Consider the following 16,543-nt stretch of genomic DNA (forward strand, 5'->3'; position numbering starts at 1 on the left):
ACTCGGTGTGTGTGTGTGTGTGTGTGTGTGTGTGTGTGTGTGTGTGTGTGTGTGTGTGTGTGTGTGTGTGTGTGTGTGTGTGTGTGTGTGTGTGTGTGTGTGTGTGTGTGTGTGTGTGTGATCTGCAGGACACGCTGCTGGAGCTGCTGTGTGACTCTGTGGCCTCGTCGGTGCAACGGGGAAAGGGCCTTGTGGTCAGCGGATTCCCCAGAGACCTGAAACAGGTGGAGGAGTACGAGGCCAAGGCAAGCGGTTGGAAACATGAATAAAAGATGAAAATGTTAGACACACGCCATGTTCCTACTTAAAGGAGGGAAAAGTGGATGAGTCATGGGGGAGTCTGGGGTGTCATGCAGCACTTTCAGTGTGATAAAAGGAAACTAAAGGTGACTAAAAGACAGGAAGTAATATTTGCAAAGAAGGATGCACATAAAAAAGAAACAAGAGCTGTGATTTGTGAGGCACAAATGGATACAATCAGAGGTTTACCATTTTCTCCACAGATGGGGGAACCCAATGTGGTGCTCCTGCTCAGCTGTTCTCCAGAGACCATGTCCAGTCGACTGCAGCATCGGGGCAGATCCCTCTCTGCTTCAGACAGCGAGAACATCCTGCACAGGAGGGTCGAGAGCTTCTTCAGCGACAGCCAGGTTGTCACATCTCACTACGAACGCAAAATGCTCCTCCACACGGTAAGATCAGCATCACATGCTTGTATGAGCTCAGATTTCCTCTGAGCCACCATCTATATAAAACCATTTCATCTGCTGTAGTGGCCACCTTTAGGATGGAGTTGGAAGGTTTCAGTGCAAAAGACATTACATTTTATGAGTCAGCAGGATTGCTGAGGAGCAACTAGACATAAATTAGTCTGCAAGGGACCAGAATGCTCAATATTTGTGCATAATTTAATAATCAAAAACATTACAATTGAGCATAAGTTTGCACCATTTCCCATAAACTAGTGGTTTTGCTTCATGTGTGTGCAGCTTTAACAGCGTTGGTCACATCAGAGGCAATAGTATCTTTGTTATCGTCTCTCCACTCAGCACAGAAACTAGAGGAATCAACTCAGATGAAGCTAATCACATTTGTTCTTTTTCCTCCGCTGTGGCTCAGCACAGCAAGGGCATCATTCATTCAAACCCACGATTATATCAGCGCAGATGTGAAAACCTGAACTGAAAACTCAGATTCTGCAGAAAAATACACAGCATTTATAAAAGATCTATTCAGAAATATATGTACTATACCAGTGATTTTTTTCCGTTCTTTTATCACAAGATACATAAGCATATAATTGAGAGGATAACGTCATCCCATAATTAATTTCACTAGTTATTGTCATGGTCGTCTGCGTCTGCCCCCTCCTTTATGTGTCTCCTAATGTTTCTCCATCCCTCTCTGGATTCCCTTCTGTGTTCTCTTAGCGCCCTCATGTGTCCTTTGTCTGCATCTCAGTTTAGTGTCTTATGTTGTTACCTTTTCTAATCTTTCCTCCCAGGTCAGCTCCAGCCTCTTTGTCCCCAGCTCAGTGTGTGTGTGTGTATGTATGTGTGTGCGGTTATGTGTGTGTGGGTGTATGTGCTATGTCCTCCTCCAGCTAGTTTGTGTGAGCCCTTCCCTCTGTCTTTAGGTAATTGTTGTTTAGTTTTGTGTTTAGGTATTTGCCCTCCTCTGTTTCTGTTTTCCCCATTGAGATAATTATTGTCACCTGCCTTCCCTCCAGCCCTCACTCCACACACCTGCTTCCTGTTTCCTTAATTGTTCTCCCTGTGTATTTAAGCCCTGTCTTGTCTCAGACTTAGTCCACACGTAGCTGGGGTTTTTTAAAAACGAATATCCGCCCCTCCAAAAACTTGCATCCACACCACCGCATTTTAAAAACAAACTCTGTCCACACGTACCCAGATAAATACGTTGTTAAGGACATGCCAGACCTGTAGGCGGCAGTACTTCCCCCGTTCTGAACCTCGTCCTTCGTCTGCGGTCTTCCGCAAGGAGCAGTAATTCCGTTTGCAAAAACAAACAAGCAAAAAGCGCTTGGACAATTGATAAAGCGAGCGCAGCTCTGAGGGCTTCCATGATGCCGGCTAGTGTAAACACAGGTCGTACACGTGATGTCAGCATTGTTTGTCGCGGAAAGTGACGTTGCGGACCTTAAAACTCCGGTTTTGTCTGTCCACACGCAGACACCCAAAACGGAGAAAACGCAGATCTTCACTTTGGCCGGAGTTTTTAAAAAGATCCGTTTTCATGTGAAAAAACTCCGTTTTCGTGTGGATGACAGGCCAAAACGTAGAAAAATATCTACGTTTTGGCAGATCCCCGGCTACGTGTGGACAGGGCCTCAGTGTCTTGTCGGAACAGGAAGTCTATGAAGGCCATATATGATGTTGGATTGATCAGATCAGTATTAGATTATGGGTGTGTAGCATATACTTCAGCAGCAAAAACTACTCTTTTAAAATTAAATTCTATCCAGAATCAGGCACTGAGACTCTGTACAGGAGCATTTAGAACAACCCCAATAGCAGCTTTACAGGTTGAGATGGGTGAGATGCCAATAGAAATCAGAAGGGAACAAATGGCTTTAAATTATTGGGCAAATCTTCAGGGTCAGAAGGATGATCATCCAACACAAGACATACTGAAACCTTGCTGGGAGAAAGAAAAGAAGGATACGAAAAGTTTTGGATGGTTGATGATCAAAAAACCAGTAGAACTTAAATTAGATCTGTTTAAAATCAGTCGAAGAGTTCCATTGCCTGCTATTCCACCATGGATTCTTCCTGAGGCTTCTGTTGATTTGTCATTGTTAGAGAGAAAGAATAAGGATAAGTCATTCATACTAAACTCACATACAGCACAGGATTATATCGATCACTATTATAACTTTGTAAAAATATATACAGATGCATCTAAAGATACTGCGGATCGTATTGGTATAGCTTTTATTGTCCCTGAGTTTCATGTTACAGTTAAAAAAAAGGGTGAGTGATGGATTGTCAGTGTACACAGGAGAAATGCTCGCAATACTGTTAGCTGTTCAATGGGTGGAAGAACACAGACCATTATTCTCAGTTATTTGTTCAGACTCCAGCTCTTCATTGACCAGTTTACGGTGCAGCCATTCAGAAAGCAGACCTGACGTACTCATAGAGATTCAGCAAACACTTTATAGAATAACCATGATGGGACTTACGATACGTTTTTTATGGATTCCAGCTCATTGTGGAATCAGGGGGAATGAAGAAGTCGATAAGGTAGCTAAGGAAGCCACAATAAGTACATCGGTTCAGTTGGATATTGCATTTTGTCGAAAAGAGGTAAAGAGCATGATAAGGCAAGAGATGATGAAAAAATGGCAAAAACAATGGGAGGAGGAAAGGAGGGGAAGGTGGTTGTATATGATTCAAAGAAGAGTAGGTGACATGAGAAACACTGGACGGAGTAGGAGAGAGGAGGTGATCATTTCTAGACTGAGGTTTGGACATACTGGATTAAACAATGCATTGTTCATAATAGGGAAACATAATACAGGGAAATGCGATTATTGTGGAGAAGAAAAAAACTATAGGTCATGTTATATTACAATGTCAGAAATATCAGGCAGAAAGGAGGAAAATGATTCAAATTCTTAGTCGGATGGAAGTGACACTCGACCTTCTTGATTTATTAAGACGTAATTCAAAAATGACTGTTGTCAGGTTTTATTTCAGTTTTTGAAGGAGATACGGGTGTTTGGGAGAATTTGATGTATGTGTGTGTGTGTGTTTGTGTGTGTGTTTTTGAGCGCTATTCCAGACCACACTCCACACTAGTTGGTGGCGGTAATGCACCATTCGTTGTGTGCCAACTGCCATTTAAACCCCAGAAGAAGAAGAAGAAGAAGAAGTGTCTTGTCGGTCCGTTGTGTATTTGTATTCTGTCAGCGTTTGTTTGTGCTCTTGGTGAGCTTTGTTTCTCCAGCTCAGGAGTTTTGGGACTTTAGGCTCGCTGCCTGGATTTATTTTTGTTCATCCTTCGCAAATAAAGGATTTTACCTTACATCATCTCCTGCCTCGTGTCATCCTGGGTTGCTGCATATTTGGGTCCTAACATCCTCCAAAACGTGACAGTTATCTTTTTGCTGATTTACCTGATTCTGCATAAATCTGCTGTTTTCATACATTTAATAATGTTCAGATCAATAAATCAGAGCAGACATGTCAGGTTTAAACCCCTAAGACATCATACACAAAGAAGAAAAGAGACACAAAGGTCAGAATTCTGTTTTATGCTCGAGGAAAATGGAAATAAGGTCTGACCAGCACAGTCTCCACTGTACCGGCAGATCCTCCAAAACCACTCTGCCTTTGAAATCTGAGCGTGTCCTTTTATTACAAGCTGGGCGGGTCCCTGGATACATGCCTGAGAGCTGACACTGAAGGATGTGGGAAATCACAGCCCTCAGTATTCAGTAATTGTTACAAGTTTCACACAGAAGAGCATTCAGCATCACACAATGAACATAATGTTTTTCTAATCCGTGTCTAATCACACAATGTGCAACAGACAGTTGCACGAGTCAGCAGTTGTCCTTGGGTCACATTAGGTCAGGACCAAGGCTCAGCATTCTTAAAGTCTCCTTGTGAGACTTCAAACAATACAGCAACTGTTCAGCATAAATGGTAAAATCTTTAAAGGGGCATTATGGAAGTTTGACAGCCAAAACATGTATAGAAATAATAAATTTCTTCTTCATACATTCTCCTGCAATGCCCTGGTCCTGTAGAATGAGCCCTGGAATTTTTACTGTGATTGCCTGTTTTTCTGTAAAATCACAGAAAAAGAGAGCTGCTCTGGTCGAGCAGGCTGCTTCATGCGCGTTCACGCTCAGGCATAGCCTGTAGCATTTGCTGTCCGTAGCTTTAGCAGCAGAGAGTGAGGCAGTGCCACTTTGTCGCTGTTCCTAACGCCTAGTGACAAAGCTAGTTACATTTCTGAGGACCCTTAGCTACTTTTTGTAGAACTTTCTTCTAGATATTTCCTGCAAATTAGCAACAAAATAGCTATTTTCGCTCTGAACCGTTCTTTGAACGTTGTTTCAGCTGTCATCAAGGATATAAATGTTACAGATACAAAGGATGTCACTGGCGCTTTAGCTCACCTAGTAAGATGTTACATTCTCGTGCAGAAGACCTGGGTTTGATTCTGGATGTGAACATAGTTTATTTAGAGTTTATTTTTTACATTAATGGTATATTTTTTTTACAGTAAAATGCCCAAATTTTTATTTGAAACTCGCAGAACAGCATAGAATTCACAGATAAAAAAAGATGTGGGTTCAACTTTCATTTTGGAACAATTTTTCAAGCAAGGGAAGGGCATGATCTGAGCATGCAGGAGGACTGACCCATCTTAAACCTTTGTCGGCTGTGCTGAAGAGAAAAGTACAGAACCAAATTATTTAATTAATTAACTGCGCGTTCTCCTGTCCTCTGTCCTCCGGGCCACACACACACACACACAAGGTACTGTCTCAGCTGTTATTTTCGTTAAGGAGTGTACACGTACAGCATGCACGCCTCGCACACGAGCCTACTATTGAAGCTGCCGTTACGCTTTTGGCCTGAGGGGGCAATCGCGAGCATAAAAATTCAAAACTCTGTAAAGTCCCTTTAAATGTAATAAAAGCATAAAGCATGATAAAAGAAAACACATATAATTATCTTAACATGACATGAGGTGGAATCTGATCATTTATTTTTCATGCATGGTAACTTTTATTCCTTTTTATTTCCTGCCTTGTTTTCATTTAAAAAGTCTAAAGTCAACAGGGTCAAAACCAGGGTGAAATGTTCTGGATGCATGTTTACAACAGACTAATAAAAGGTTCGTTGAAGCAGGAGTGGAATGAATAACACTATTGATGACCAAGTTTCTTTTAAAGGGAGTCACGAAACGCCGCACAGCCATCAATAAAGCACGTGTCTATTTCCTGATGCAGAGCTGTTCTTTTTCTTTTTTTAATCTATTGCAGCTTGAAAGGTAATCTGCTCTGCTGGGATGATAGATTATGCCTTTAATCTTCAAGTAAAAGCTTTCATCGCCCCCAGTGTGAAGCACGGTGGTAGCTGCTTCATGATTTTTTTGCTAAATTTGTCTGGATTTAATTATGAAGCTCAACCTTTTAGCTCACGGTCAGAAAAGAAATAAGCTTTAGTTTTCAAACAAAGAGAACATATTTCCTCCTTTTTACTTTATCAGTTATTTATCTAACAGGGAACATTTTAAGATTTTTGGGTGTAAAACTTTTTTTAGTTAATCTCGGTCAGACTTTGGAGGAACCTTTCAGTTTAGAGCACAAATGTTTAATTTTAAATAAAGTGAAGGCTCTCGAATGCGCCCAGACTTCCTTCTTAGATATTCTACAGACTGGAAGCAACTTTAAGTAATTGTTTGAATGCTGTACAGCTTTGAAACTATAGTGATCCTGTTTCTCTTTATAGTTATTGGTCGGTTTATTATAATTCTGCTTCCGTACGTTATTTGGCATTTAATAACTTCCATAATTCTTCAACTATTTACACAATTGTTGGTATCAAAACGTTCAGCTCGTTCAGCTTATGCCGGCAATGACTTTTGGTATTTAAATATTTTATACTTTTTGAGATATTCAGCTTTTTCTGCGATTTTTGGTCCCATTGAAATGAATGGGATTGCTCAATTTTCAGCTAAATCCTATCACTTATTTGAACTCTTATAGGTTAACTTTAACCTAGAGACCTCATTCAAGTTTCAACAAACTCACAAGACTTTCAGCTATTACTGGTTAACAAATCTTTTACATATCTGTTACAGTTTTTCTAATATCACAGGTAGAAGTTGAGGTACGGCTCAAGATTTTCAGAAAAAATCTCAAAAATTATAATGGGCAGAGATAGGAGCAATGACCCTCCTTTGCTCCATTTCTGACATTGTCCTGAGAAAACCGTAAGTCCGATTGAAATAATACACACGCTGGCTTGCAGCTAACGGATATCCCTTCGTTTTGAGCTATAAATCATGAATGTACTCCAAACATTGTGGTCGTACGGTTCATATATTTTGAGAATATTTAAATTAAAAAAAAATGTCTCTCACCAATCTAAACTGAAAATTCCGCACTCTAACTTTTGACCTTCACATTTTCTGGAAACAAATCTTTCCAACACCCAGACCGTTTGGAGTACCGAAACAAATTATATCTCAAAAAGTAGGGGTTTTTATCAGCTTTTCAGAATGGGTTTCATTTTATCTGTAAGTGTTAGTTATTTCTCTACAAGTCTCAAAAGGAGGAGAGACCCTGATTTTGTCTCATTGAAACCCATGTTAAAGGAACAGAGATGTTCTCCTCCGATCGGCTTCAGACAGCTAAAATGTTCTCGTCATAGCTTCTAGCCAAGTCATGGTAGGAACATAAAAATTCACACAGGTGACCATCAAAGCCTTCTGCCGCTCACACTTTTTGAATTTTTCAAATCGGTGCAGTACTTTTCGAATGGTGATGAGAAGATTGACAGGTCCAAATTCACTTCTGAAGGACAGATTTAAAGGCTTCTCTCATTAACACGAAGGAGTAGTGTTGCCAACTGTTTTCGACTGAAAGTAGCTGAAGTTCCCCCCAAAAGTTGCTAGATGTCACCAGATGATGTCACGTGCTAATATGCATATGACACAATGACGTCACCTGGTTTGCGTGATGACGTCACCACGTTTGCGTCATGACGTCACCGGTCTTGTAGAGTAAATTCAAATAAATCCTGCATGATTTTATTTAAAAAATTATTTTTTTATTTTTTAATATTTTATTAAAATAAAAAACCCATAGAATACAAAACAGCAGCCTTTAAAACATCAATTAAAGATGGCACATGAAAATGGAAGGAATATTTCTGTTTTGTCTGAAGAGAATGGAATTCGTGAACACAAAAATATTAAATTGATAGGAATGTATGTATGATTGAATTAAAATGAATTTTCTCTTGTAGTTTTCAAGTGCCTTGAGATGTATTCTTCTGTTGTGATTCAGTGCTATATATTGACCTAAAAGATAATAAATATATATATTTTTGTTTGGTTTTGTTGTTTTTAGTACTTTTGTGTAAAAAGAAGCAGGCCGTATTTAGTATTCAGAAACGTTACATGCAAACTGCCAATGACCTGAGGTACTACAGTATTTCAGTATTATTCTGTTTTTTATAAAAGTTTTAAATGTGCTACATTATTGAAGTCATCATAGAGTCCCAATGTTCCTTGAATGCACCACAAGTGGTGCGAGAAGCCATGGGTGAGTGCGACGCTGCCAGCCAATGCCAGCCGAGCTCAGCTGCCGAAATGCGGCAGGATGGCGGAAGGAGCAGTTGCTCTTTATGTAGCTCAGGTGGCCATCTCAAATAATGGACTTGTGAAAACCCACAAAAGGTTTTATTGGTCAACGGGGGTAGAGTGATCATGCTGCATACACATGCGCAGATCATTTTTCTTTCTGATCCTCTGGAAGGAAGGACGGTCCTGTCGCTTCAGATGCATCTCTAATCTGCAGGTAAAGTCGGCTACAAAGTTGTAGTCAAAGTAGCTGAGGGGGGTCAGAAATGTCGCCAGATTTGTCGCTAGGCACTTTTTTTTTTAAGTCGTTAAGGGGGTCTGAAAAGTTGTTAGAAATGGTGACAAAATCGCTAAGTTGGCAACACTGGGAAGAAGTACAGCTGCAGGCCTCCAACAGCCGGGGGAAAAGGCGGGAAAACAGTGCTGCTCTCTGATTGGTTGAGAATGTTCAACCATTTTCTGTCCAAGCAGGATCGAGCACCCACAATTATGACACATCAAATCGACCAGCTTGGTCTCAGGAATCTTGTATTCAATTTTAAATTTGTCATCTGTTACCATGATAACACAAGTGCATAAGTATATCCCCAAACAAGTCTTATTGAAATAAATGTGAAAAGCCTAATATTGAGCCTATAACATACTGCTATTTCTTATCTTTCTGAGCTCTATACACTTAAAACTAGCAGCATAGCTGACATTTTAACACTAGTCAGAACCGCCCCCTTCTCCTTCGCTGCTCTCTCATTAGCTGAGAGTTTTCAATCGTCTTCTGCCTAAAAGGAAATATGCACCCACACATATGATACATCAATTCAACCTGCTTGGTCCCAGGAGTCTTGTATTAACTTGATATTGTGTTCTGCGTTACCATGGCAATGTGCTTAGCAACAACATTTAACAACATTTTAGACACAACTGTATCAACATACTTTAATATAGAAATGTTATTCAAAGTTTAAATGAGCCATGTGACATTGTACATTGTTTTGTTAATGCAGACTCCTGTCATCTGTTACCATGGCAACACAAGGAACTACAAATCACTTTGACCAAGTCTCATAGGAATGAATATAAAAAGCTGAATATTGAGCCATTAACAGACTTCTGTTTTTGATCTTTTTGAACTATCTGTATTTAAAACTAGAAACAAGTTCAATTTGATTGACCGTCAGAAGGTGGGAAAGTGCCCCGCTCCCTCCCAGCTCCCTGATTGGTTGAGAGAGGTCAATCATCTTCTGGCTAAATGGACTTACTCACCCACACATGAGATACATGAAATCGATCGGCTTGGCCTAAGGAATCCATCCATCCACATATAAATCCATATATGCTACTATTCACCCATCCATCCACCCATCCATCCATCTATCTATCCATCCATCCAATAAACCATCTAACATCCATCCACCAATCTATCCGTCATGTCATTCATCCATCCCATATCAAGTCTGAACATTTGTTAATCTATCAGTTTCATATATCAGCAAATATTTCTAAATTCATAGTTCAGCCAATTGTAACAATGTACCCATTAAACTATTCTCATTCAAATGCCAGCTGTTCAACATTTCAAATTTTGAGTTTTGAATCGATGTTCAAAGATTAAAGTTTTCTGCTTTTTAGCATTTTTTGTCCATTCTTCACCTATATTCTGAGCTTTATTACACTTGTTGGTGATTTTTGCTTCTAAATGTTTAAATACATTCGGTTCATTTTGGCAGTTTAGCTTAGTTTAAGCTTCACTTCAGCTGTTCAGCAGCTTCAGGAATCAGTTTCTGAATTCAGCATATGATGCTGATTTCACAGTTCAGCTAAATGTAAAAATTAAACCGTTAAACTAGTCCTACTGAAATAACAGATGTTTAGACACTGTAGCTGTCCAGATTTTTATACAATGTTCACAGATTTCAGTTTTTTGCTTTTTAGGATTATTTTTCACCCATTCTTCACTTACTTTTTGTGCTTTATTTGCTCATTAGTGGTTTTTGCTTCTACATCTTTCAACACATTCAGCTCATTTTGACAGTTTTGCGTACTTTCAGCTTCAGTTCAGCTATTAAGCTGATTCAGCTAACAGTTTAAGCTATCCAGCATTCAAACAGCATTTCTGCAAGAAATGCAATTTACCTAGTTCATATCTGAGTCGGTTGGATATTTGGGGATGTCTGCTGAAAGACGTGGCCTTAAAGGTGACATCTGACTCTGATGTTTCCACTAACAAACAGGAAAATCACAGACTTTGTGTTTGGAGATGAACCGTCCCTTTAAAAATGAGCTGTTTGAAGGTTTAAATGCCATGTGTGTGTGTGTGTGTGTGTGTGTGTGTGTGTGTGCGTGCGTGCGTGCGTGCGTGCGTGCGTGCGTGTGTGTGTGTGTGTGTGTGTGTGTGTGTGTGTGCGTGTGTGTGTGTGTGTGTGTGTTTAAATGCCACCACAGGTACGGAGGCTCCTTCTGAACTCCACATGAAGGCGCTGATGGCTTCTGACAGCATTTTTTTGTCTCTCTTCCTGCAGATCGACGCTGAGAGGTCACCGAATGAAGTGTTCGCCCAGATCTGCCAAGCCATGGAGTCCTCTTCCTCTTTCTGATTCCCAACATTGACCCCATCTGAGTTCCAGCAGGCCCACCTATGAAGACCCTCCTTCACATAACCTCACACCTTCACCAGCTTATTGAACTCTAGTGGTTTGCATGTCTTACCTGCATTCAGTGAAAGCCTCCCTCTCATGTTGCTTCTCCCACATGCCTCCTCCTCCTCTCACATTAACCTCAGTTTTCGCTGCTAGCTGCCGGACCGAGGCTCATAACTGTACAGAGGAAGCAGACCTCTCTGCTGTGACTGAGAGCATGCTGAATGTTCCACCATGCTAAAAACAAGGTGGCAATGTCAGTGTGTGTTCACTCGTGTGCTCAGCACTATGCTTCATATTGTAACAAGCATGCAAGACTTAACAGTTCAGCTTAAAACTGCCTTTTGCTCATTTGGCGAAAAGCTTTGGGCCAGTTCAGGATTACTGCATTTGTATGTTTACAAGCTCATCGTACCGGTTCCTGTTTGAGTCTGGTATTAAACATTCAATAAAGCCAGTGGTTTGTTTTAACAAGAGCCTTCCTGAGTCTTGTTTGGTGTGGAAGGTTGTGGGACGGATGATCTGACAGCCTCATCTGCTGGTGAGAAGATCACTAATCATCCGGAAGTAAAGGGAGTTTCCAGCTGCTTAGTGCTAAAACACAGACTCAGAACCAGTTTGAAGGCTTTCAAGACAGCATGAAGAAATTAGGAGAGGTTTAAATATTTTACACAGTCCTGCAGAACAGATTTAGGATAGCCTAGAGTTCGGATGTATTTAACATTTGAGTCAGCTGCTGACGACCACAGCAAGAAAACAGCAAGCAATTTAGGCAACACCTTGTAAATAATAATGATGAGAATTATATTAACATAAAAATAAAGGTATGGGATGATTAGTTAGAGTATCACTTAAAACAATCTAATTTGGATTTTAAAAATCTGGTTAAGTCAAGTCAATTTTATTTATGCAGCACTTTAAAACAGCATAAAAGCTGACCAAAGTGCATAACAAGCCAAAACGAACAGAAGTTTCCTAAAACACTGAAAATAAGTTAATCAAAAAGCAAAGACATGACAAAAACAAACATATAAAAGTGACATAAAAGCTACTAAAACAGATGCATTCTCAAACTGAATTAAAAGCAACTGAGAACAGATGAGTGTTTAAAACCCGACAGTGAAGAAACCATCCTAATCTGGATTGGGAGTGCATTCCACAACCTACTGAGAAGGCTCCATCACCCCTGAGCTTTCTCTTCGTTCTCGGCACCTCCAGGAGAAACTGGTCAGCTGCTGACCTCAGTGACCGAGACGGGGAGTGAGCTACTAGAAGTTCGCACACATACTGCAGAGCAAGGCCATGTACAGCTTTAAAAGCCAATAAAAGAACCTTGTACTGGACCCTAAAAATCGACAAGCAGCCAGTGCAGCGAAGCTAAAATTGGGGTGATGTGCTCCCTTTTTCTCAGCTTCATCAAATACATCAAATCTTTCTGTGTTTAAGGTAATAATATCTAATGCTGTAGGTAAACTTTAAATGTTTAACCCAAAAGAATCTGACTAAATATCTAAACACTAAAAAATAAGTATAATTTTTTAGACAAAGCCTAATGCTAAAATGTAAATTATAATAAAACAAGCAAAGATGTAAAAACATTTTTCACATACTTTTATTTCCACAGCTCTCCTCTAGCATTTATTTATTTTACATTATATTTTTACATAAGAACAGACTGTTATACACAGATACTGAAGCAGGGAAAAGGGGGTGAAGGAAAGAGACAAAAACCATATAAAATGGTGTCTACTCAAGCACAACAAAATCTATGTATATAAAACTGTGTGGGTCGTTCCACTGCGGAGGCACCAGCCACTACCTTAATTATTCAGGTTTTAAATAGATTAATAAAAATACAATCTTTTAAATGGACCTTTAAAAGAGGGTTGCAAAATGAAAGATCAAGATGATGGGATCAAGAACAAAGAGAGTGGGTCAACGGAGCCAAAGAAGTGGTCGGGTTCGAGGTCTCCTGCCGAAACAAACCAAACAGTTGTCTTTTTTTGTTTTTGTGTGTGTTTTATTTTAATGACACACAGCAACTAGCGGTGGCTACTTTTCACTTTTCCACAATACACTTGAACACTCAACATGATCAACAACAGCACACGACGGGGAGAGGAAAGGAAATAAAGAAATGGAGAACACAACTTTGTTTTTCCACCCGTTGTCGTTCTGCCTTCAAAGGAAAAGTTTCTCTCTGTGTTGTAGTGCTTCCATGGTTTTGTGGGAAAAGCAACAGAAACGGGTGTGTGTGTGTGTGTGTGTGCGGGTGTGTGTGTTGGGGGTGGGGGGGGAGCTGCGGTGTGTGACAGTGACATGTTGACGTGGTCAGTCTGCAGAACGGACTGGGATTTCATACGCTGAAGCAGCCAGTGACTCATAAATACTCCATCTAAAATACTTTTCACTCTTGCATAAAACGGAGACTACACACACACACACACACACATTGAAACCACCAAACAGATGAGCTTGGTCTCTCCACTAGATGGCGCTTCACCGGATTAATCTAGTCCAGTGGGGGTGGGGCGACTCTCCTGGAGTCACGGAGCTCAGGAATGTTGTGTGCCTTCTGTTTCCTGCTCTTGTTTTAAAAATAGTGTAATTTTTCTAATCACCGTTGAATACCCTGGCTGAGGTGTTTCTGGCCACTCGTTTTTCTTTTTTTTAACATGACCCTCCTTTGCTCAAGTCAGAATTGTCCGTTACCAACAGCCCCCCTCCCACCAGCTGCTCCAAGGCCCACGGCTGGCTGGCTGAGTGCCTGCTGGCCTGCCTGCCTGATGGTCAGTTAGGCGGATCTCTTGGAGGATGGAGCCGTGCACAGAGTGGCCTGTGGGAAATGTGGAGAGAGAGCTTTGAGCTAGGGGCGCCTGGGACCCTGTCATCTGTTGGCTGGGAAGTAGTTAGGGTCCAGGTAGTTGTAGCCTGTGCCAGTGCTCGGCAGGCAGTAGTCCCTGTCCAGAAAGGTGTCTGGCTGATACACCGGCTCCAGGTGGTGGTTCGGTTTGTGGGTCTCCGTCTTCAACAGGCTGGAAGACGAGGAGGGAGACAAGCATGAGACCATCGCTGTGTTAGTGTAATTATGACGGACTACATCTGCAGCCAGACACGGTCAGAGAGATTTGTTAAAATACAAAAATATCTTAACTTCAGAGCCTCCTCTGCTTCCTCACAAAGCCGTAAAAAACAACTCGCACTGATAGGCCGTTTCTCTCAATGCATACTCGTCTGAACTCGTGACGTCATCAACGCCAGCCCAAGCACTGTTCCAATCCTAATTACGCATCATGGCAAGTTCACTCAAAGTTCCCTGAGGTGTTCTTGCTCGGCCCATTGTATCGGGAATGCACTGATGCATCCTTCAGACTTGGAACAGCAAAGTATCCCATAATGCACTGCTTATCGAGAAAGCTCATATCTGTAGTTTTTATATCAGAAATTCTAATTAAAAAAAAAGTTGTCTGTTACTGTAAATAATTGTGTGTAACCTATAAAATGTCCTGTGTGTGTTCTCGCCTCTGATTGGCTAACATCAACGCAACTCTACCACTGACTGTTTGCTCTGCAACGTTGATGTTTTATCTCCAACAATAACACAAGCCTGAAGGACTTCTGCTGTGTGGTGGAGTCACTAATGCTAACGGTTAGCTTCTACTAGCAGAAACGTTCTCTGCAGTTTCCTGGACACTGAACCAACAACAGCCTTTTCCGTCACAAGTAAAGATGGGTGAGTCCATAAATGTGACGTCGATCTGTCAACTATTTTCATGTTTAGCCTGTGTTAAACTCAGTTACTGATCATTTTCAAATAAATAAGTGAAATATGGTTTCTCTGTGAACCTGCTCTTTAAAAACAGCTCAGATGGTCACCAGGTTTGGATGGAAGTTGCTGATCTTTAATGATCCACTAATATTGAAGGAGCTCACCAGTCTGAGCAGTTGGAGCAGAAATCGACAGCGTTCTCCGGCGGACAATCCTGACAGTGCCAGCGGACTCCCTGGATGGGCTCGGTGCCGCACAGATCACACTGCAACAAAACAAGAAAACAAAGAAATCAAACCTCCGCAAGACAAAACACAGATTATAGACAGATTTCTAGGGAATCACCTGTCCTCATTTATCTGAATGTGTGTGTGCATGCGTGTGTGAAGTCGTATTCCTACGGAGGGGTTTCCTGGTGCCCAGTTTTTTGACCTGTGGGATAAAACCCACTCGTGCATGATGGGAAAATCCTGTGCAGCAAAGCTGAATTTGAACCTGCATCCGTGCTACAGTGCAGACATGCAGATAAATCTTTAAACTTACCATCGCTTAATAAAAAACGACACAATCAGATCAGCATTTGAACTTGTCCTTCCTAACTGACATGTGTTGTCATGGTGACATGCAGAGGCTTCACCTTGTAGCCAACGTGCTGGACCTCGTCCTTTTCCTCGTGGATCTCCTGTAGTTTCTGTTTTTTCAACCGCTTCAGCTCTAAAAGCTCTTTGTACTCGGGCAGGTTCCTCAGCTCCACAGGAATGCTTTCCTCATCCTGAGTTAGCAGGAAGACAGAAAAAAAACAGAAACAGGGAGTCAGGGAGGTGACTGACAGGCATTAAGCTAAAAAAAATAAATCAACACATGTCAACACGAAACTCAGGGCCAAATATGTTCTCTTTTTGTTGATAAATCTGCACCAGGATGCGTCTTTGCAGCAAAAACAGCATCACATTCCTGTTTTTAGATGCAGGGCTGCACCAGATTGTCCTTCAGCATGCAAGAGAAAATCTGGGTGTCCTTCACAGTGTGACTGATTGCTACATCTGACCTAAATCTGCCTCCTCCTCGTCATGCAGAAAACAAAGAAAGAGGACAAAAATGCAAATTAAACCCATCAAATTGCACAGGACTTGTGAGCCAAATTAAAGCACAACCTGACGGGGTGAGTGTCTCTGTGGCACAAACACCTTGGTGATTTTTCTCTGTGCTAGTGATGTAAGAGGATTCTGCTAACAGGTTGACGGAGAAAAACCATCTGTGTTCTCGGCAGGGTGGCGGTAACCAGATTCACTCAAAGGTCACTGCCATCAAAGAAATGTCAAAGCTTTGATAACGGCGAGTTTCAGGAGCTGCAAAGCAACAAAGGCTCTGACTTTAAAAAATCACACTAACATGACTGGAGTTAGAATGAAGACGAGTTAATTATTTAAACGGATTGAGGAACAAAAGTAGCGATGACGTCCTGTAGCGCCACTGCTGCTTGTAGCTTTGATCAGTCGTCATCGCAAAGGTCACTGCTATCATGAGAAAGGACACGAGGGCGTGTGATTAGCTAATTAAAGCACATCTAGTGTCTCCCAGTCACTAAACCAGTTAAAAACTAGTGAGACTAGTAAAAAGTGACACGTGACTGACCGAGTCATCAGCAGAAGGGTCCTGCAGGCTGTTGTAATATGGGGAGCGCTCGTCTTCTTCATCCATGTAGACCGGAGGCTCGTAGGAGGTGAGAAAGGTGGAGGGTCGGTACAGGTGCTTGTTAAGGTGGTGCTGTCTCTTACTGGAGGCCTGA

General features: G+C 41.3%; 2 protein-coding genes across 5 annotated transcripts in view; one reads left to right on the forward strand and one right to left on the reverse strand.

The window, feature by feature from the left end:
• ak5 (adenylate kinase 5) overlaps nt 1-11,099 on the forward strand; it is a 125,450-nt gene extending 114,351 nt beyond the window's left edge. Inside the window, exons 12-14 of the mRNA XM_015956174.3 lie at nt 129-245; nt 504-692; nt 10,869-11,099. Of these exons, the coding sequence (XP_015811660.1) occupies nt 129-245; nt 504-692; nt 10,869-10,943 (381 nt within the window). The 3' untranslated portion in view covers nt 10,944-11,099. The remainder of the gene's footprint in view (nt 1-128; nt 246-503; nt 693-10,868) is intronic.
• Nucleotides 11,100-13,654: 2,555 nt separating this feature from the next.
• The window catches only part of zzz3 (zinc finger, ZZ-type containing 3), a 15,605-nt gene continuing 12,716 nt past the window's right edge, over nt 13,655-16,543 (reverse strand). For all 4 annotated transcript variants that reach the window (XM_015956177.3, XM_015956179.3, XM_054746879.2 and 1 more), the window contains exons 9-12: nt 16,390-16,539; nt 15,392-15,526; nt 14,919-15,019; nt 13,655-14,020 (exon numbers count right to left, since the gene is read on the reverse strand). In XM_015956177.3, the coding sequence (XP_015811663.1) occupies nt 13,873-14,020; nt 14,919-15,019; nt 15,392-15,526; nt 16,390-16,539 (534 nt within the window). In that variant the 3' untranslated portion in view covers nt 13,655-13,872. The remainder of the gene's footprint in view (nt 14,021-14,918; nt 15,020-15,391; nt 15,527-16,389; nt 16,540-16,543) is intronic.

This window comes from Nothobranchius furzeri, chromosome 11, assembly GCF_043380555.1.
Source record: "Nothobranchius furzeri strain GRZ-AD chromosome 11, NfurGRZ-RIMD1, whole genome shotgun sequence".
NCBI classification, from domain to species: domain Eukaryota; kingdom Metazoa; phylum Chordata; class Actinopteri; order Cyprinodontiformes; family Nothobranchiidae; genus Nothobranchius; species Nothobranchius furzeri.